This window comes from Megalobrama amblycephala, linkage group LG11 (genome assembly GCF_018812025.1).
Source record: "Megalobrama amblycephala isolate DHTTF-2021 linkage group LG11, ASM1881202v1, whole genome shotgun sequence".
Classification (NCBI taxonomy): Eukaryota; Metazoa; Chordata; class Actinopteri; order Cypriniformes; family Xenocyprididae; genus Megalobrama; species Megalobrama amblycephala.
In genome coordinates this window covers 23,867,571-23,888,572 of record NC_063054.1, presented here as the reverse complement: position 1 = coordinate 23,888,572, position 21,002 = coordinate 23,867,571, and the positions used below count along the sequence as shown (strand labels likewise).

Genomic DNA, 21,002 nt, shown 5'->3' with positions numbered 1-21,002 from the left:
TTTGAGATGTGTTGATGCCATGAAATATAAAATCAACTTATTTTTCCCTTAAAATTATATATTTTCTCAGTTTAAACATTTGATATTTCATCTATGTTGTATTCTGAATAAAATATTTAAATTTGAAACTTCCACATCATTGCATTCTGTTTTTATTCACAATTTGTACAGTGTCCCAACTTTTTTGGAATCGGGTTTGTAAATAAAAGAGCCAATCGCTGCAGCAGCCGTTTCAGAAGCTCCGGTTGTTATAGAAACAGTTAGTGTTCTGAGATGCGTGCTTATGACTGCACATGTGAATTGACTGGTCTTTTTTTAATGCTATTTGAGCATAAGAAACAAAATTTATGGGACAGTTCATGTCAGATTTTGTTGCTGATTTGAAATATGTTATTTAATTGTGAGTTCAGCAAGCAGTTTTTGAGATTTCAGGATTCCCTCATTCAAGTTGTACAGACTTGGTTTTGTATGCCTGAAAAAGCTGCCTGGAGGCATTGCAAATGCGGACACAAATATGGCTGCACTGTAAACGGTGGACTAATCACAGCAGACTGGCCCATCTGACCAATCAGAGTAGAGGAAGCTCTCGGAAAGGAAGGGTTTAGAGAGACTAAATCCTTTATTGAGCCATTTCAGACACTGTGAGAAAGGAGGTGATGTGCAATGTATATTATGAGAAAATTAAAGTGTTTTTGAACTTGGATGCATGTATTGTATTGTAGGAGACCTTCAAAACAAAATTAAGAATCTTTAAAATAGCATAATTGGGGCACTTCAAAAATAAATGCTGCAAATTATTAGGGCTGCCCCCTAGTAGTCGACCAAAATATTATCAGTCACTTAGTCGCCAAAAAAAAAAAAAAAAAAATTAACTGGAAGTGGCAAAATCACACCAGAGATTTTGGAGATTAGGGTAATGTTAACCTAGAAAAATGTGGGGTATTCAAATGTTTGTGCGGAGTGTGAAAGCTGAATAGTAGCGTGCTTACTGCATAGCGGCTAACATGGAGGTGCCGGTGTGATCACTATTGAACTAGCATATTGCATATAAAAATTAGTTCAAACTTTGACCTGTGGAGGGCAGTAATATGCTTAGCAGTGTCTACACTACTGGAATTCTAATAGAGGAGAAGAAGAAGAGAGCTAGTTCAAGATGAGCATTTCTGTTTAAAACTTATATAATTTTAAATTTTTTTTCAGAAAATGAGCGATGGTTTCTCTAGATAAGACCCTTATTTCATATCTGGGATCTTGATGAACAATTTTAAGCTGCAGTGAAACTAATTTTGACCTTCAACTGTTTGGTGCCCATTGAAGTCTACTATAAGGGGAATAATCCTGGAATGTTTTCATCAAAAACTTTAATTTCTTTTCAACTGAAGAAAGAAAGACATGGACATCTTGGATGACATGGGGGTGAGTAAATTATCAGGAAAAGTTTATTTAAAAGTGGACTAATCCTTTTAAATTCTCTGTCAATGTTGGCCATACAGATAAAAGCAATACATATTTTGAATCTGTGAAGAGTCTACTTTTTTGTGTGTGCACTCGCAATAACAACAAAACGTTGTCCTTTTGTAAAGTAATGAAAGCAAACAGAGTGCACTTTCTGCCATCTCTCTTTGTGAAGTTGAGTGCACCGAAAAGAACTGAAAAGAACTGAAACTCCATGTAAACTTGCCTCACAGACATGAAAAATATATATAAATGGTTCATACAGTGCCTGGCCAAAAAAAAGTCGCTGTTTGGATTTTAATAGGCAAATACCTAAGAGTCTATGGATGGATCATTATTACAGTGATTATTATTTTTCTAACATGTTATATGTTTGGCAACAGATCTTTTAACCCTAAAAGATGGAGTGTGTAGCTTTTCATTTCTTAAACAACCATGTATTAAGATGTGTCATGGCCATATTCAAGGATGACAATGTCAAGATTCATCAGGCTCAAATTGTGAAAGAATTGTTGTCACTCTGTAAAGTCACCTCCAGCACATCCCAAAGACTTTCAATGAAATTAAGGTCTGGACTCAGAGGTGCCAATTCATGTGTGAAAATGATTCTTCATGCTCTCTGAACCATTCTTTCACAATTTTAACCCTGGTGAATCTTGACATTGTCATCCTGGAATATTGCCATGATGTGTGTTCCTACATGGTTGTTTAAGAAATGAAAAGCTACACACTCCATCTTTAAGGGTTAAAAGAACCGTTACCAAACATATAACATGCTAGAAAAATAATAATCACTGTAATAATGAATTATTCATAGATTCTTAAGTATTTGCCTATTAAAATCCAAACAGCAACTTTTTTTTGGCCGGGCAGTGTATATAAATGAACCAATTCAAATGGAAAATATTCTCAGGTTATGCAATCCGTATGAAACGTGCATATAGGTGCGTAAACTGCAGAGATGACGAGTCAGCATCGTCGACTTCATCACAGCAGCCGAAAATACAGAAAACACTAGTTTATCAATTAATTATTAAAATGTTAAAGCAAGCGTCTTGCTGTTTTTCCCAGACGCATTCATAATCATTCTGCCAGTGCGCTGTGGCAAGCTTTATGTATGCTCTTAAAAGCTGATTAGGCTATGTAGGCATTAAAGGCTCCTTATTATGATTCATATGGTTATTAAAAAACATGCGATTAGTAAATAAAAACCTCTTTATTGTTACAGAATCAGAAACTATTCATGGGGACATTATGCATGACGTGCATGTCCTTAAGTCATATTTAAGAACAAAAAGGCAACAAAGCTTTACCTGCTATTCACCTATCAAATGTAAGGATGATACCTGAACCAGCAGGGATATTTTGGAGTAAAGAGAGCAATCATTCAAAGAACTGTATTAGTGTAATGGTAATTTAGCTGGTGTATCCACAGGCTTATTGCCACTTTATAGTCTTATGTTGCTTGCCTGAGGGTCTGTGCAAATAATATTAATAGGAATCAGTTGGATTGAATGTGATGCGTTTGGCCACGGTCGAGCGGTTCGATTTCTTGTGTGATTCCTTCACCACATCCTCTCTTGGGGAGAGGGAAATCAAATTTGTAGCATATATATGTATCGGAAGATGCTTGAGTTAGTAGTGGAACCTGGTGATATACAGTAGCTGGGGGTGGGGGGTGGACTGACCTGCTCAAATCGAGCCTCATCCTCGCAGTTTTCCAGCACCCGAGAGAAGAAGGAGAGACCTGCAGGGAGATAAACAAGGTTAAAGGTCAACGTGGTTCAGCAGAGTATCAAAGTAGCGATTAACATAACATATATAGTAGTGGCCAAAAGTGATATTTGTTTTTTATTTTATATTTTCCAAATATTGTAAATGCGAGGGAAGAACAAAACAGCTTGCTTAAGGTATTTATCTGACAAAATTATTTAACAAAAAAAAGGCCAGCTAAAGCTACAGGTTTTATTTTACTATGCAAATAAATACATAAAATGCATAGAAAAACAAAACGCTCACAGGAAAAATAATACATTGACAACAACATAATCGAAAAAATGCATTATGTCCCCACAATTTAGCATGTTTCATTGCTTTATCACAAATAAAACAATTGACTCCCAGCACAACTACGCAATATTAATTTAACATTTGCATTTACATTTTATTATTTAGCAGACATTTTTGTCCAAATCAACAAAATGTCTCGGTTATGTATATAACCTTAGTTCCCTGATAGGGAACGAGACGCTGCGTAAAAACTCTATGGGAACGCCTCCGCGTGATGTCGTCTGAAGCACGTGTGCAATCTGTCCAGTCAGGAGACGGAACGTCATAGGCGGGGTGACGTCACTGACCAGGAACCATAAAGCCAGCCCGAAAACACTATCATTCAGCTTCTCAAAGTCTGAAGCAAGTCACTCTCGGGCATGCAGGGAGTATGGCAGAGTTACGCAGCGTCTCGTTCCCTATCAGGGAACTAAGGTTATATACATAACCGAGATGTTCCCTTTCAAGGGAACTCGCGCTGCGTAAAAACGCTATGGGAACGCCATACCAACGTCGCCATAGTAACAAGTGCCCGATCGTGTGTAGCCGAAGCGCACAACTCACAGTAACACCTGTGAGTTGGCCCGAGTACAGCAGGCCGCAAGGTATAACGTTGGACGCTGCTGCCATCAGACCCAACAGTCTCTGGAACTGTTTCACAGTGAGTGACTGGCCTTGCCTTATGTCCAAGACAGTATTGAGAATTGATGTTATTCGAGCCGGACGGGCTCTCATAATCACCGAATCCCATACCACGCCCAGATAAGTGGTTCTCTGTGCAGGAGAAAGCACACTTTTCTTTGCGTTTAGTCTCAACCCCAACTTCTCCATGTGAGCGAGAACAACACCTCGATGTTGAACCGCTATCTCCTCTGATTGGACGAGGATCAACCAATCGTCTATGTAGTTCAGTATGCAGATGCCCTGCATGCGCAAGGGCGCCAGCGCCGCATCTACACATTTGGTAAAAGTTCGGGGCGACAGGACTAGGCCGAAGGGGAGAACCCGATATTGGTATGCTTCGCCCCCGAAAGCAAACCTCAGGAATTCTCTGTGATGTGGGTGAATTGATATGTGGAAATACGCGTCCTTCAGATCTATTGTCACAAACCAGTCCTCGGATCTGATCTGTGACATGACATGCTTTATTGTCAGCATTTTGAACTTGAGCCTTGCTACTGTTCGATTTAATTGTCGTAGATCTAAAATGGGGCGTAATCCTCCGTCTTTCTTTGGAACAATGAAGTACCGGCTGTAAAAGCCTGACTCTCTGCTGGGAGGAGGAACCCTTTCTATAGCCTCCTTTCGCAAGAGAGTCTGTACTTCTTGTGCCAGCACCAGAGCCTGCTCGGGATCCACCACCGTGGGCAGAATCCCGCTGAATCGGGGTGGGCGTGATTTGAACTGAATCGCATACCCCTTTTCTATAGTTCGCAGGACCCACTGGGATACTTTTGACAGATTTTTCCACTCTGACAAAAAATCCACTAGGGGTACCAGTCTCTCGAGACTGGCCTCTGGTGTAACAGCAGCAGCAGTCACCACAGCGCCCTGTAGCGGCGGACCGGCAGGGAAGCACTGGTGTGGCTGTTGAAGGGTGACGCGCAGGGAACTACTGCGCCCCGGCATGGCGGCGGGGTTGGCAGGGAAGATCTCGGTGAGATTAAGCCACAAGTGCCGCTCCGTAGCCACCATGGCTGCCATGGAACGACCAACAGACTTGGCCGTTTCCTTGGTGGCACGGAGAGCGAGATCGGCAGTCAAACGCAACTCTTGGATGAGGTCAGCCCCCACTTCCTCACTTTCCCCCAAATCCTTTAGCAGGTCAGCCTGGTATGCTTGCATGATAGCCATCGTGTGCAAGCATGCCGCAGCCTGACCCGCAGCCGAGTATGCTTTGCCCACTAGCGCTGAAGTGGTCTTGAGTGGGCAACGTCGGGGCTTTTAGGGACGAGGCCGCGTGCCGAGAGAGATGGCTCGCAAGCGTCTCTTCCGCCCTTGGCATCGCCCCATACCCGTGTTTCCTCATCCCCGCAACATTGCTGTATACGGAGGTTTGTGGCGTGAAAACACGGGTGGATACCGGTCTTTTCCACGACCTCGACACCTCAGTGTGGAGGTCGGGAAAGAACGGTAATGCCCGACGTGGAGGCTGAGCAGACCTGGATGGCAAGAAGCGTTCGTCGAGCTTGCTTCTCACCGTCTGCTCCTGCTTCTCGGCTGGCCAGTCAATGCTCAACTTAGCGACAGCACGAGAAAGCACCTCCATAAGCTCCTCGCTGGCAGGATTCTGAAGTGGCGGATCTTCAGACTCCCCCGTGGCCACACTAACCACGTCTAATTCCTCAGAACTAGACGCCATTAATGTGACCGTGTCACCCGGAGAGGAAGAAACCGCAAAGCGTGCTTCCTGCCTCCGAACAGACACACTGCCGGATGTACCGGGTGAGGGCAGAGATAAGGCATGGCCCGTCTCTAACCCCTCCGATACATCCATTTGCGAACCCCAGGACATAAGGCGCCGCCCTGCCTCGACAGAAGTGGGACCCGAGCCCTGGGGAGCGCGAACCGAGCCACTCTCCTCGAAGAGGGCTCGTCGGGAGCGCAGCGTCTTCAGCGGGAGCTTAAGACAATACTCGCAAGCAGTTCCCTCGAGAGCTGCTTGGGCATGCTGCACTCCCATACAAACAACGCACAGTACATGCGCGTCCCCGTCCGGGATGAATCGCGGACAAGGGTGCACGCATTTCCTGAACAATTGTTCGCTCGCCATTTCAAAATACAGACAGTAGACAACAACAGACAGGGTACAGACCACACGATGAGTGCTTGCTGAAGACACAGAAGCTGAATGATAGTGTTTTCGGGCTGGCTTTATGGTTCCTGGTCAGTGACGTCACCCCGCCTATGAAGTTCCGTCTCCTGACTGGACAGATTGCACACGTGCTTCAGACGACATCACGCGGGGGCGTTCCCATAGCGTTTTTACGCAGCGCGAGTTCCCTTGAAAGGGAAGCAGAGTTTGGCAGAGTACACGTAGCAAGTTTTTTTTTTTTTTTTTTATTCAATAAATAATAATAAAGATAGAATAGAATAGTAAGTGTTGGTATCAAATGGTCAAGTGTTGATGAAATAGATGCTATTTTAGCCGTTTCTTGAAAGTGGTTAAAGACTTACTCGGGTTAAGTTATTCCTCCAGCAGGGAACAGTCACGCTTACAAAATATGATTACAAAATTTTTATAATATTTGAATGAAGGGTGAAGATGTCAATTCTCCGCCAGACATTACTTTTGGCCACTACTGTGTACCATCATAAATATATAAAACAGTGACTTTTATATAATAATTTCCAAATGACACAATGTGACAAAGTAACAGTTAAAACATAGTTTTTCTGTTACTGAACTCACAAGAGTAAGATTTCATGTACCAAATGTCTTTACATGCATTACATGACAGAATTATGTACATAACCAATTTATCAAGACCCTCAGTATAAATCACTGAAGGCATGTTGTAGGTAACATTTTATTAGGATTATGTGTAATAGGCAGGTCATCACAGCCCTGACATGTTTTGGCAACAGAGAAGCACAGAGGGCTACCATTATAATAAAACCGCAACATAGTAAAATGGTGAAGTGTGAAACTGCTTTATAGAAGGGTTGGAGTGGGGGGGGGGCAGCCTTTTCCAACCCTTAGCATTTACTCTGACCAAGAATAATACAGAATAGTGCTTGTTGTTTCTTCTCAGTGTGTGCTTGTGTGCACGAGTAAATATGAACGTTCGAATGTTTACACACCAACTCACGCACACATACACATGCCTACACAAACGCTTTAACACATTTAGAGGTATTGCACTTGAACAATTAACTGATGTTTTTTGGCTTAGGTACACTGGTAGATATCTCTCACTGCTGAAGAAGGGTAAATACATAAATCATCATTAGCTATGGACACTAAAATAAACCCACAATACAACATAATGCTGCTTGTTCTTGTTCTCTTCAGTATGTTTGCAGTTCACAACCAACGATTTTTATAATACATGCAATCCATTTTTGTTTTGTTGTGCTATTGTAGTTTTATCTAATAATACCATTGTCTTGTGTTGTCTTGATTATTTGTTGAACAATTGATCTGGTAAATGTCATGTAAAAAAAAAATTAAGCAAGTTATGTTATGTAATCTCAAAATAAAGACAGCAAAATTCTCTCAGTCTCAGAGAAACAAACTCATTGCTGGCTGCTGTTGTTCAGAAGAGCTTTTCCCCCAGGTAACATTTACATCTAACCTCTATACACAGTGCTGTAAATCACAAAATTCAGCTGGTGAGGAATATATTTAACTTCAAAGTCATAATAGAAAAACAATAATTGATTAAAAAAAGCAGGACAGGGAAGATTTTATGAGTGGCAGAGAATATTATGCTCATTGATAGCTTAATAAAAAAAAGAACTGAAAGCAAAAACTAAAGTATCACCAGGCTTACAACCTAGAATTAAAGACGCTTTTCCTTGGTAACCATAAAAAAGCTGGTTATGTAACATGCATAAACTGGGCGAAGAAGACTTAAAGGTAGAGTAGGTAATTTCAGAGAGGCTAGCAATAGCAAGCTAGCTTTGAAAACATAAAATCCCACCATTCCTTCAGAGCGCTCTCCAAAGCCACGCATCCTTCAAAACACATGAACGTGCACGGTAAACAATTTCAGCGTTGATAGCGTCGCCCATAATTCTGAGCTCCAAGTATAATGTCACGGGCTGCCATCTCTTAATTACGGTAATTACAACATGGCGTCATAAGCTCACATCATAAGCTTGTTGTTTTGGTTCAGAAGGAACTGTAAGCTGGCTGCTGTTTGTTTGCTGCACTCTGTGACTGTCTTTCTACAACTCTGCATAGACGAATGGAACATAGTGATGAGGTGTAAAGTCTGTGCGAGCAGGGAGCACGGAGGTACGCAAAAACACAGGTTGACAGGCAGGTAGGACATCCTATTATTGCATTCGGACCGAATGCAATGATTGAACTCCTGAGACTTTCCACAGAAGATATATGTACATGTTTTAATATTTAGACCACTTCTGCTATTAATTGTAATCAGGATGTGATGAGTTTCAACCAGTATAACTAAAAGTGTTTATGAAAAACATTGCCTGCCCTACCCAGGGTTCCCACTCTTTTTCAGCGATCATTTTCCAGGACTTTTCCAGGACATTTATTAATTTTACAACAATGGGAATAAAAGACTGGGATTACACCCTAAAGTATTATATTGCTCTCTAAGTCTTTAAAATGTTTATTGCCATGACTTAACTATAAAATCAGTTTTTAATATGAGCTCTTAAAGATGTTAAAGAAGATCTTTTCGTCGACTGAGAAACCAAAGACTGTTACTGAGTTTTTGAAATGAGCGCATGCATAAGAATTTTGAGGGAACATCTCCCAAAACTCGTGCACGAGTATTGGAACACGAGTGTTTACCACCGGCATTCGCTGTGTCGTGTTAGTGGATTCATTATGTCAGACTCACTGCAGGTAACTCATAATCTGCAGTTGTTACTCCTGTCTCCTGACAAAAACATTGCATGCGGCACCTGTGGAGTGTGGAAAGTTACTGGAGCGCGCAGCCACGCTCGTCTCGCACAAGGAACGTCATGGCAGTGATTGACAAGCCAGAGGGCCAATCCGCGCACGTCTCTCACAAGGAACGTCACGGCAGTGATTGACAAGCCAGAGGGCCAATCGCGTAAACGATTGGCTGATGTTTTTAAGGCCCTACCTCGTGCACAGATGATGTATATTAATATTATTACTTTCAGTGCACCTAATAAATAGTCTTTTATCAGTTAGTAAAGACAGTTTCAAGTAATATTGCAAAAATGTATAAAACAAAACATCCTCTTTTGCACCTTTAATCATACAATATGATTATGGAAGATTGTTTCCGTAAAAAAAAAAAGGTAATTGCAACTTTTATTTTTTATCTCGCTATTCTGACCTTTTTTTTCTCGCAATTGCAAGTTTACATAATTGTGATTTGATATTCGCAATTGCAAGATTTAAAGTCAGAATTGCGTGATAGAAACTTTTTCTCGCAATTGGAAGTTTATATCTCACAATTCTAAGAAAAGAAGTAAGAATCGCAAGATATAAACTGTCAAATGCCAGAAAAAAGTAATAATTGCGAAAAGATCAGAATAGAGTGATATAAACTCGCAATTCTGACTTTTTTTCCTCGCAATTGCGATCTTAAATCACAATTATGTAAAGAAAAATATTTAGACTTTTTTTTATTTATTATTCAGTGGCGGAAACAAGATTCCATAGTTTATTTTCATTACTTAACTACTGATGCACACTTCTATTTTTTTGGCAGTAAGTTTTGGAAGATCATTATCTTAGCAAGGTGGACTTTTCAGGGTAAGAGATGGACTAAAAATAAACTCTAATACCTTACAGCTAGATTCCGATAAATAAAAAAGATAAATTCTTCAAACAGTGGTACAAGAGGATGTGGTGCTGGTTCTTCAAGAGTCACTCTCAATCTGTCTTGTCTATAAAGCCTATAAAAAAATCTGTCTTGTATTTTACTACAATTCAGTATGTGATTCTTAAATGGGGGGCATTTTTTAGGATTCTTTACCTAATCTAAGTCTCTGAGATCCTGACACCTCACACTTCTGGAGACTGCAGGTAGGTTGCAGTTCTGGAAAATGGTGGCGCTGAAAACTAAAGGGTTTCTGATGGTTTCACACTTAATTCTTCACTGAGCAATTTTGCTGTCCAATGCTCATGCCTTAACTGCAATTTCTAGTATTGCATTAATACTGCATCCTTCTTGTGGGGATTTAATAATTTTTGACCTTTCAGTCTGAGATAAATCTCTTTTTGGCTCATTTTATCATCTTTTAGCTCTTTGGTCTCTAAAGAAAAACCCAAGAACTTTTTAAAAAATAATTTTCCAGGAAAACTACAAGATTTTCCAGGACATTTTTCATTTTCTCTCATTTTCCATGTGTTTTCCAGGACTGGAAAATTTGTCATCAAGGTTTTCAAGGTTTTCCAGGACGAGTGGGAACCCTGCTTACCTTTAAAGGTGCCCTCGAATGAAAAATTTAATTTATCTTGGCATAGTCAAATAACAAGAGTTCAGTACATGGAAATGACATACAGTGAGTCTCAAACTCCATTGTTTCCTCCTTCTTATATAAATCTCATTTGTTTAAAAGACCTCTGAAGAACAGGCGAATCTCAACATAACACCAACTGTTACGTAACAGTCGGGGTGTACGCCCCAATATTTGCATATGCCAGCCCATGTTCCCAACATTATGAAAGGCATTACACAAGGGCAGCCAGTAACGTCTGGATCTGCACAGGTGAATCAACAGACTAGGTAAGCAAGCAAGAACAATAGCAAAAAAAATGGCAGATGGAGCAATAATAACTGTCATGATCCAAGATATCATGATATTTTTAGTGATATTTGTAAATTGTCTTTCTAAATGTTTTGTTAGCATGTTGCTAATGTACTGTTAAATGTGGTTAAAGTTACCATCGTTTCTTACTGTATTCACGGAGACAAGAGCCGTCGCTATTTTCATTATTAAACACTTGCAGTCTGTATAATGCACAAACACAAATTCTTTATAAATCTCTCCAACAGTGTAGCATTAGCCGTTAGCCACGGAGCACAGCCTCAAACTCATTCAGAATCAATGTAAACAATATAACAGTATACAATACTCACATAATCCGACGCATGCATGCCGCATGCATGACGAACACTTTGTAAAGATCCATTTGAGGGTTATATTAGCTGTGTGAACTTTGTTTATGCACTGTTCAAGGCAAGTGCGAGCTCCGTGGGCGTGGAGCACGAAAATTAAAGGGCCAGTAGCCCTGAATCGGCTCATTTATAATGATGCCCCAAAATAGGCAGTTCAAAAATCAATTAAAAAAAATCTATGGGGTATTTTGAGCTGAAACTTCACAGACACATTCAGGGGACACCTTAGACTTATATTACATCTTTTTTTAAAAAGTTCTAGGGCACCTTTAGTAAAAATTCATTTTCAGTAATGTAATGACTTTTCCAATTCTAAAGCAATCACAACTCATAATGTCTAAAAGCCAATATTTTTGTATATTCCATCATTTTCTATATCTTTCTATGAATCATATTGTGTTTTTTCATTGTTCTCAGATCCACTCAGAGGTACTCAATCTAAGTTATGCAACCCACAGAGAAACAGGACACAGCTCAGTAGAGCCCTTCCGCTCCAGACAGCCTAGATCACTGCACACTGAGGCTGGTGGAGATCAGAGGAAGACCGAAAGGAAGGGAAGGAAAGGGTGGCAGGAGAGCTAATAGTGATTGCCCTCAGAGAAATAGAGAGAAAAAAAAAAACAGTGGCAACAGGACAAACCATCAAAATGACTTCAATCACTTGCAGTGTCTCAATCAAATCACTAGATTGGGAGTAAGTTAAAACAGGCCGTCACCTTCATTTCAAACAGAATGTCATTCTGTAAAGGTGACAAAAAGATGTTTACTCTTTTAAAACATGTATCAGCTTTTTTATTACCAATAAAATGTTGTTTGTCCTAGCTAATTTCTGCTTCATTTAACTAAGGCAATTCTGTAATATATCTTTTTATATGCTAGAAACACATACTCAACACACATCTCTGGCTGTATTTTTCTCCCACCCTTCTCTCTCTCTCTCTCTCTCTCTCTCTTTCTTTCTCTTTCTCTCTCTCTCTCTCTCTCTCTCTCTCTCCCTCTCACATACAGAGAGAGAGCATTTTACAAAATAGAAAATGATTGTCTCAGATGAACACTTAGCAACTGTCCAAGGTGCTGAAATACAAATACAGCTGGGGAAAAAACAAAGAGAAAGAGTCTCTGAGCCACACTGCATGACATTTAACTAATGGATTGTCAAGGCAAGCCTCGTAAGACAAAACAACCAAAATTTGGTTCACTCTTATAAGCTTACAACTATGCATGTTTTAAATACTTCTGAGGACTTTGAAAAACATTTTGCAATAGAATCCCAGTACCCTATTAAACTGAATACCCATTTGCTTAAAATACATTGCTAGACTACAACTTGAAATCAAAAATGAATTAAACTACTGCAGTGAACATTAAGAGCCTTGGTATGAGACTAGTTCCACATAATGAAACCAATTAAGAAAGCAGCTCAAGCTTGTGTCTGAGGTAAAGTGTTGCCATGTATCTACTAACAGGGTTGTTTTCATCATCTAAAGCGATATTTTAAAAAGCCCTTGTTCTTTGATAAAGACATGCGCTTCGGAATAGCATGGATTTCTACAACTTTTCATCAGAACCTTGTTACACAACACTACAGGATATACCCTACGTTAAATAGGATAAAACGATATAAAAACTGCATATGTGTTACCCAAAATGTTTAGTGTACAGATGCACACATACTAACCCATTCACTGGAAATGAAAAATATTGCTCTATACCTCTGAAAGTCACTTTTGCGATTCGGTCCCCCTTCCCACGAAGCTCCGTGACAGTCTTTAGATAGACCACTAAAGCCATTTCAACTTGGAATGAAGAAAAAAAATCAAAAGACTACAACACAGTAAAATGTTTCATCACAAAGATCGCGGATCTATCTTGACCAACGCTGCATAACTTATAAAATCATATCATAACTGCTTTTATTCGCTGCATAAAACGGGGAAAAAATGCTCTCGTTGTACAGGCTACATCCTATGTGCGCAATAACACAAAAAAGAGTAATTAATAATTAAAGAGCTTTCATTTTCTCTCGCTTTACAATGCGCACATGTACACTCGTCAGACGAGACTCTTTCACACTGCGATGCGCTTTTCCACTACTCCGCACGCAGAACAATGTGATGACGGATGACGCCAGGAGGGGGCAGTCGCACACCGTCTATTACTTCTCAGGGGCGGATTCTTGCAGAAACCCACTACGTCTCACAAGCATTTTAGCAGATTGATTATTATTTGAGGCAACATGAACATAGATTTTATATATTCTTGATCAGTTAGAATCAAAAACTGACTTAATAAAAACACATAATGCTATATTGAGAAAATGGTTGCCAGGCAACCATTTGTTGTCTTATCTGTGGTGCAGGTCAGACGCAGTGCTGAACTTCGGATGATATTCGTAGTATCCTTGTCTATTCAGCCATGACTTTCAGAGGAAATTGGACTCTCATAACGCATAACAACACAGCCTACATCCCATCGTCTCTGATGCCCGGGTAAAACGTAGCTTATTTCTTGTTTTATGCAGGGCAGTGTCATAAATTATTTTTTAAAAGAATATTTGCCCCCTTGAATTGATTTTCAGGGGTAAGTTTTGAGATTCAGGGACCTTGGTGAGAGTATTTTTCTTTTCAAACATAGAAAATGTGTGCTGTTCCTTAAAGGATTAGTTTACTTTCAAATTAAAATTTCCTGATAATTTACTAACCCCTATGTCATCCAAGATGTTCATGTCTTTCTTTCTTCAGTCGAAAAGAAATTAAGGTTTTTGATGAAAACATTCCAGGATTTTTCTCCATATAGTGGACTTCAATGGCCTCCAAATGGTTGAAGATCAAAATTACAGTTTCATTGCAGCTACAAAGCGTTCTACACGATCCCAGACGAGGAATAAAGGTCTTATCTAGAGAAACCATTACTCATTTTCTAAAAAAAATTTAAAAATTATATACGTTTAACCATAAATGCTCATCTTGAACTAGCTCTCTTCTTCTTAAATCTCTATTAGAATTCCGGCAGTGTAGACACTGCTAAGTGTATTACTGCCCTCCTCAGGTCAAAGTTTGAACTAAATTGTCATATACAATATGCTAGTGCAAGTATATAACAATTAGTTCAAACTTTGACCTGAGGAGGGCAGTAATACACTTAGCAGTGTCTACACTGCTGGAATTCTAATAGAGAATAATAAGAAGAAGAGAGCTAGTTCAAGATGAGCATTTATGGTTAAAACTTATATTATTTTAATTTTTTTTTTAGAAAATGAGTAATGGTTTCTCTAGATAAGACCCTTATTCCTCATCTGGGATCGTGTAGAACGCTTTGTAGCTGCAATGAAACTGTAATTTTGACCTTCAACCATTTGGAGGCCATTGAAGTCCACTATATGGAGAAAAATCCTGGAATGTTTTCATCAAAAACCTTAATTTCTTTTCGGCTGAAGAGAGAAGGACACGGACATCTCGGATGACATGGGGGTGATTAAATTATCAGGAAATTTTCATTTGAAAGTGAACTAATCCTTTAATGCTAAATATTCCAATTGAATCATTTCATAAAATAAATTTGAATGAACAATTGACCCTTTGCAAAGACCAGCCCCCCTTAGGGTTGCTTTTTCCGAAAAGCCATGGCGCTGTCACGCAATACGCAGTGAAAAATACATAAATGAGCAAAGAGAACACTGACAACACGTCGACAGACAAGACAAACCAGGTTACTTATGATATTAAACAAAGTCCCAGCTTTCAAACTGTGTAGTTTTTTTTTAAGAAATTCGAACAATAAAAACCGTTTTGTGGCTCTTTAATGTGTCGTGACCATGGTCGTGACAGATTGCTGTAGCGCCTCATCTCAAGAGGCTCGTAAACCGATCATCTCTTCCTACTAGTCCATTTATAACATCAAATAAACATGAATGAACATGAGAATGAATGTTGTTTCAAACGCGAAAAGATGTCAATATACACAATTTTTCAAGTTTAACTCCACCGAGGTTAATCTTCTAACTCCTGACTGCTTTGTCGGACAAAATGGTGGATTCAGTGTTCTGACTGGTTAGATCGCTTGTCAATCAAACTCCCTGCGAAGGGTCAATTATGGCTGTTACCTAAGGTTTTTGTCTATTTCCTTGGCATTTTTGACCCTCGCTGTGGTTCATTTCAGGAAAATCATAAAACAATATTTACAACAACAGTTAGGCCTAATTGTGCAACTGCTGAATCATTTAAAGGTACTGTGGACACATTCCTACTACAAAATTCCTGTATGGGGAGACTTTTGGCAATTCATCCCTAAAGTACTTCCAAAATATCCGAACTGCCGAAATGGCCTCCAGCAAAAGCCTTTCCAATAAGGGTGGTGTGCCCCTGAGCTCCCATACGCAAGACAGTATCTTCCCCTACTGGGTCCGTTACAACATTGACTTCAAAAGGCAGAAGGAGATCAAGGACTTCAACATGGTAAGAAAAAGCATTAAGAAGTGAATATGCGTCATGTTCTAAACTGATATCTTTTATCTCACTGATTAATCATTCTCTTTTCCCCAGTTGTCACAGAAGCACAGGGAGAATTACAAAGATAAGACTGGCACTGTGCAACCTGTCAATTACTTTGTCATGCAGTAAAAGAGGCTGAGAAGAACCCTCCAGAGATAATGTAAGAACTGTACTTTACTGAGCCACCTCAGCTATTTTAATTAAAATAACTGTGCTAAGTGAGACCCAAGAATGTGAAATATGGATATTCAGTATGAAACATTAAGTTGGCATGAAACGACTTCCAAACTGTGATATATAATATTTATGACTGAAATTGCTCATCTACCAAGAAAAAAAAAAGTGCATTCAGAAAATAAGTTTTCATGTTATGCTTACTTTAAAGGGTTAGTTCACCCAAAAATGAAAATTCTGTCATTAATTACTAAATGTTCATGTCGTTCCAAACCCGTAAGTCCTTCATTTTTCTTCGGAACACAAATTATGATATTTTTGATGAAATCCGAGAGCTTTCTGGTCCCCCATAGAAAGCAACACAATTACCACTTTCAAGGCCCAGAAAGGTAGTAAAGACGTTGTTAAAATAGTCCATGTGACTACAGTGGTTCAACCTTAATGTTATGAAACAACGAGAATGCTTTTTGTCACAAAAAAACCAACAACTTTTTCTTCTCTTCAGTGTCAGTCTCTAATGCTGTTCACATTGTAAACACAGTGCAGCACTTCCGAGTTCTACGTCAGAACCCTGGCTCAGTATTGGCCGGCTCCAATTTTTTGTGGACAAAATCTTTACCTTTCTGAGTCTTGAAAGTGGTAATTGCATTGATGTCTATGGGAGATCAGAAAGCTCTCGGATTTCATCAAAAATATCTTAATTTGTGTTTCAAAGATGAACGAAGGTCTTTCGAGTTTGGAACGAAATGAGGGTGAGTAATTAATGACAGAATTTACATTTTTGGGCGAACCCTTTAATGTTGTTTTTGAATGACTAAATTAGTGTTATCTCTAAAAGCTGGTCTTGGGCTCTCTTATTACTTCTCTCTTTCTTAATCCCCGTCTCACACAGATCTAATTGCCTCTCTCTCATGGTCCCCTGAGATAGTCAAAGACTATGGCTGTCCAGTGATTATTTGTGATGGAGTCTTATTTGCTGAAGCATTACTCAGGGTTAACTGTGCTTGGAGCTCTGCAGTCTCTAGGGGTTTTATGTTCAGTTATGTTTACATTTAGATGCTGGGTAGTTTCTGGAGTCATAAAGAATTTATGTTCAAGCGAAACTAGAGTTGTCGTTGTTTTTAATATTATTCCCTTCTCTTTCCTTCTTGTCAGTTAATTAGAGGTTATGCCATATCTGCGTACACGGAAGTAGCAGTCTGATGAAGTCCACCACAAACAAGTTTGCATCCATGGCCCGCAAATTACATTTATTGTGTTAAATAAAAAAAAAGAAAGAAAAATCTTTTGCTTTTATTGTGCCTCATGTACAAATATAATTATATATAATTTAATATATTCTATGTAGTTAATAGTTGGTAAGCTAGTTGTTAGTTAAAATAATTCATGTAGTTAGTTCCACAGGACATAAATTCTCTACATCACAATCTTTTATACACCACAATCATATTATACATATCCATAAGCTATTTGTACTTTTTTCAATGCATGTGTAAGCTACAATTTAAAATACATTGTTGGACTATGACATGAATGTATATAATTTATTTTAGAGGTAGCTGCAGACCCATTAAATCTTTTAATGTCTTTTGACTCGAATTTATGGCCTTGCAGAATTTGCTGTGAAAATTTAGCAAATATAGCATTATTAATTAAAAACATGCTGACTACAGCGAATCACTGGACACGGGGATCAGAAAAGAGCTGCAGGCCCGAAATCACTATCACACAAGACCAGCACCTCCCTGAAATGAGAGTATATCTGTGTGAAAATATATGGATTTCAGGACAATTTTTGAGGTAAGAAAGTAAAATGAGCACATCAATGGATGTTAAATTACACAGAACTGGTATAATCTGAATCAGCAAGTTCTTCTCTTGACATATGCAGGACTTTCATTGGTCATTCTTAATTTGAAATATAGGCCTATAATAAACAACAACAAGCTTTTTACCTACAATTAAAAAAACGATTAAATTAAAAACTATAAGTGATGGGGATGAGGGAAGTACATTTGATTAGCATAATCTGTAAGGTAGACTGTAACTATTACACAGTTTAGGGATAAGTTACAGATTTCTAAACAATGCTCATTTGTAGCAGAAAAATATGTGAATATTATATCAGAACCTGAGACACAAAACACAGAGATGTTGAAAGAGAAAACTGAAAACAAACACCCGGTCTTCCATATTACCTCTGCTAACCAGAACTGCTGTTTCACTGTATTTTTCCTTAGTGGTGGAAACATTTTGAGTGGTCCTTCACCTACTTCTTGAGTAATGGGGGGAAAAGACCTTTAGCCTACTCAAACTGTGAACGCCTACAACCTGTCGTTTCGTTACCCACTTGCTCCAAATTGCGCGCATGCGCAATACATTTGTTGTCTTAACGCACAGAAATTTTTGGATAGTGAATTTTAAAATATCTATAATTTTAGAACTGAATATCAATTAAAAGAGCTCTAAAATGTAGAGCATCAGAGGTAAAGACTTTGCATCGCCTTGCTCTGGAAATATTTTGACCAATATTTTTGACCTCTGGAAATATGTTGCCTCAAGTCCCATTCGTCCCCGGAAGAGGGAGACAACGTCTGGGAAAGAGCGCATAGACTGACGGTGAGAACGGGTAGCGAAGCATCCGAGCATCCCATAGCCTTTCTTCCCTCAGTGTAGCGGATCGCCGTAATACTGAAGCACTGTCTGCAATGTCTCCTTCACGGGCACGAGCTCTTCTCGGGCTCCTGGTCACACTCTGCACCCAGAGCCTACTACTGTCGGGTAGGTCAATCTGCTTCTGTCTATTTAAATATTAATTCATAAAATCAAGCTTTGTGTATTATTAGAATTATTTAGAATCATTTTAAAATTATAATTCGTTAAGTATATGTTTGTCTTTTATAATTACTAGGGCTTTCTCAAATGCTTGTAGGCTGCTGTAAATATTATTGTGTCTCGTGCACTTATGACAAATAGCTCTACTGAATGAATCACCTGCGGTTGGTGAATCTCGAGGTCTGAGTCTTGTTTATATGATCATATTGTGCGTGGAAACCATGTGCCAAAAGTTTAATAAAGATTCCAAGCACTAATAGCTTAATGAGGGGGTGAGACTTGAGGCACAGACAGGTGCACAAACTTCAAAAATGTGTACTTGCTTTACTTTTAGTTTTTAAGGAACAGTAATTTTTGTAGCAATTTGAATCAAAAGGTCATCCTGCAAGCATGACATCTATGTCTAGTAATCTTTAAAACGATAATTATTCCTTGTTTACAATCAGAATAAGCTGATTAAAATGATTCATTCTGAATTTTGGTTGGGGTTGCCAGGAGTGTTGCAATACAATTTAAATCTTTAAAAGTGGGGTGTATAAACTGTACAACAATTTAAATCTTTAAAAGTGGGGTGTATAAACTGTACAACTTCTACTTTGACTGATGGTGATGTCATCCTTGTAGTGGTAACACTTTACAATAAGGTTCATTAGTTAACATTAGTTAACTACATTAGTTAACATGAACTAATAATACACTGTACTTCTACAACATTTATTAATTGTTGTTAATGTTAATTGTAATATTTACTAATACATTATTAAAATAATGTTAACATTAGTTAATGCTCTGTGTACTAACATGAACAAACAATGAACAACTGTATTTTCATTAAGTAACGTTAACAAAGCTTAGTATATACAGTAGCAAATGTATTGCTCATGGTTAGTTCATGTTAGTTAATACATTAACTAATGTTTAACTATTGAATCTAGAGTGTTACCCTTGTAGTTAACTACTATATCTAATTGATTACACTGATGGCGTTATAACCCACCCCTGGTCTCCACTTATCAAAATAAGCAAAATAAGACACATGACACTTTCACATGACACATACATATATGTAATCAAAATGAACAAATTTGGATTCCCAATTTGTTCTTCACTTCAAATAGATAGACAGATAGACAGACAGATAGATGTGGACTGTAAGCGCAGCTTTCAGCAAGTGCTAACAAATTAGAGCCAGAACAGGAAGTACAGTTAACCTCTTCAAAAGGTCATCAGGGAGTGTAAAAGCACAGATGTGGTAGACATTCTTTTGCTTTCAGCTCTTGAAATCAATTTCAGCCACGTTTTCTCTCTCTGCCTCTCTTTGACTTTCACTCTCCCTGTCCCTCCTAATTCTGAGGAGAATGCAGAGGAATCTTGGATGAGAAAAGTGGTAGCTAAGTCCTACTGAGCTGTGTTAGCTGCCACGTTACAACGGGCTTTTTCTTTCTCACTTGCTCTTTCTCAGTGTTTTGGAAATGTTCTTTATATGAGGTCACCCAGTGCAGCCTGGGACTGCCATCAGCAGCTGCATATTATCCAGTCCTCTTCTCTTTTCCTCTCCTCTCCATCTTTAGCAAAACAAAATACATCCAAAACAACTAAATCTTGAAGCCACCAGCTGCTTCGATAGGGTGTAGACTGTAAAGCTTTACTGATTTCAAGCCAAAAAAAAAAAAACTTCTAGATCTCTTAATGGTGCCCAACTGCAGCTTCAAAACCATTCCAGACATCTGCTTGACAGATAAAAGATATATAGGAAAGAATGAGGCTCAGGATTTTGTTCCACAACCCTGCACTTTAACATCACGTCTGTTGTTATTCCGGTAAGAATGAGCTTGTGTTGTCAGGTAAGAGCTCTGCCAGAGAGTGAGAGGAAGAGAAAAATCATGCCCTGACCAGCTACTGGAATTAAATCTTGCTCAGATTTTCACCAAGGAATTTGCGGAAAGTCTTTGATTGACGTGAGCAAGGCTGGAAGGTTTAGAAACTCAATCTGTCGATAAGTCATTGTGCTGCGCTACAAGAAGCCAGCATGTAGTTGGCATGATCCCCACGCTCAACCTGTCACTTAGGTGTTTGAGCATTGTCTGTCATCAGGTGCCTGCTATGGAACACTTGGGTATTTTAAAGCTCAGGCTGAAAAGTCTATGTAAAAGAGCAAAGCTTAAACAATAAAACATACTCTCTGAATGCCTCTTGCATT

At 39.0% G+C, this 21,002-nt stretch overlaps 3 protein-coding genes across 21 annotated transcripts in view; 2 read left to right on the top strand and 1 right to left on the bottom strand.

Moving 5' to 3' along the window:
- The window catches only part of otofa (otoferlin a), a 93,476-nt gene extending 75,160 nt beyond the window's left edge, over nucleotides 1-18,316 (bottom strand). For 2 of the 17 annotated variants that reach the window (XM_048206855.1, XM_048206865.1), the window contains exons 1-2: nucleotides 13,016-13,424; nucleotides 3,144-3,202 (exon numbers count right to left, since the gene is read on the bottom strand). In XM_048206855.1, the coding sequence (XP_048062812.1) occupies nucleotides 3,144-3,202; nucleotides 13,016-13,094 (138 nt within the window). In that variant the 5' untranslated portion in view covers nucleotides 13,095-13,424. Of the gene's footprint in view, nucleotides 1-3,143; nucleotides 3,203-13,015; nucleotides 13,430-18,165 lie in introns of those variants that run through there. The other 15 variants (XM_048206856.1, XM_048206862.1, XM_048206863.1 and 12 more) reach the window with 13 other exon arrangements.
- On the top strand, nucleotides 13,553-17,268 carry fam166c (family with sequence similarity 166 member C). 2 transcript variants are annotated; one of them, XM_048206875.1, is made up of 4 exons: nucleotides 13,553-13,792; nucleotides 15,529-15,757; nucleotides 15,845-15,953; nucleotides 16,860-17,082. In XM_048206875.1, the coding sequence occupies exons 1-3, from the start codon at nucleotides 13,719-13,721 to the stop codon at nucleotides 15,920-15,922; spliced, it is 381 nt and encodes a 126-aa protein (XP_048062832.1). In that variant the 5' UTR covers nucleotides 13,553-13,718; the 3' UTR covers nucleotides 15,923-15,953; nucleotides 16,860-17,082. The 2 variants fall into 2 exon arrangements, with proteins under 2 accessions (XP_048062832.1, XP_048062831.1); XM_048206874.1 differs by lacking the exon at nucleotides 16,860-17,082 and adding an exon at nucleotides 17,123-17,268 and having other exon boundaries at nucleotides 13,556-13,792.
- A 246-nt stretch (nucleotides 18,317-18,562) lies between the features above and the next one.
- Nucleotides 18,563-21,002, top strand: part of fndc1 (fibronectin type III domain containing 1) — a 38,851-nt gene continuing 36,411 nt past the window's right edge. Inside the window, exon 1 of one of the 2 annotated variants that reach the window (XM_048206868.1) lies at nucleotides 18,563-18,748. In XM_048206868.1, the coding sequence (XP_048062825.1) occupies nucleotides 18,676-18,748 (73 nt within the window). In that variant the 5' untranslated portion in view covers nucleotides 18,563-18,675. The remainder of the gene's footprint in view (nucleotides 18,749-21,002) is intronic. The other variant, XM_048206866.1, reaches the window with a different exon arrangement.

Excerpts from the sequence above, each read along its gene's own strand:
- fam166c (XM_048206874.1), top strand. The coding sequence starts at position 13,719 with ATGACTTTCAGAGGAAATTGGACTCTCATAACGCATAACAACACAGCC. Across the intron at positions 13,793-15,528 it reads CCATCGTCTCTGATGCCCGG|GTACTGTGGACACATTCCTA; the intron begins GTAAAACGTAGC and ends AATCATTTAAAG. Across the intron at positions 15,758-15,844 it reads AGATCAAGGACTTCAACATG|TTGTCACAGAAGCACAGGGA; the intron begins GTAAGAAAAAGC and ends TCTTTTCCCCAG.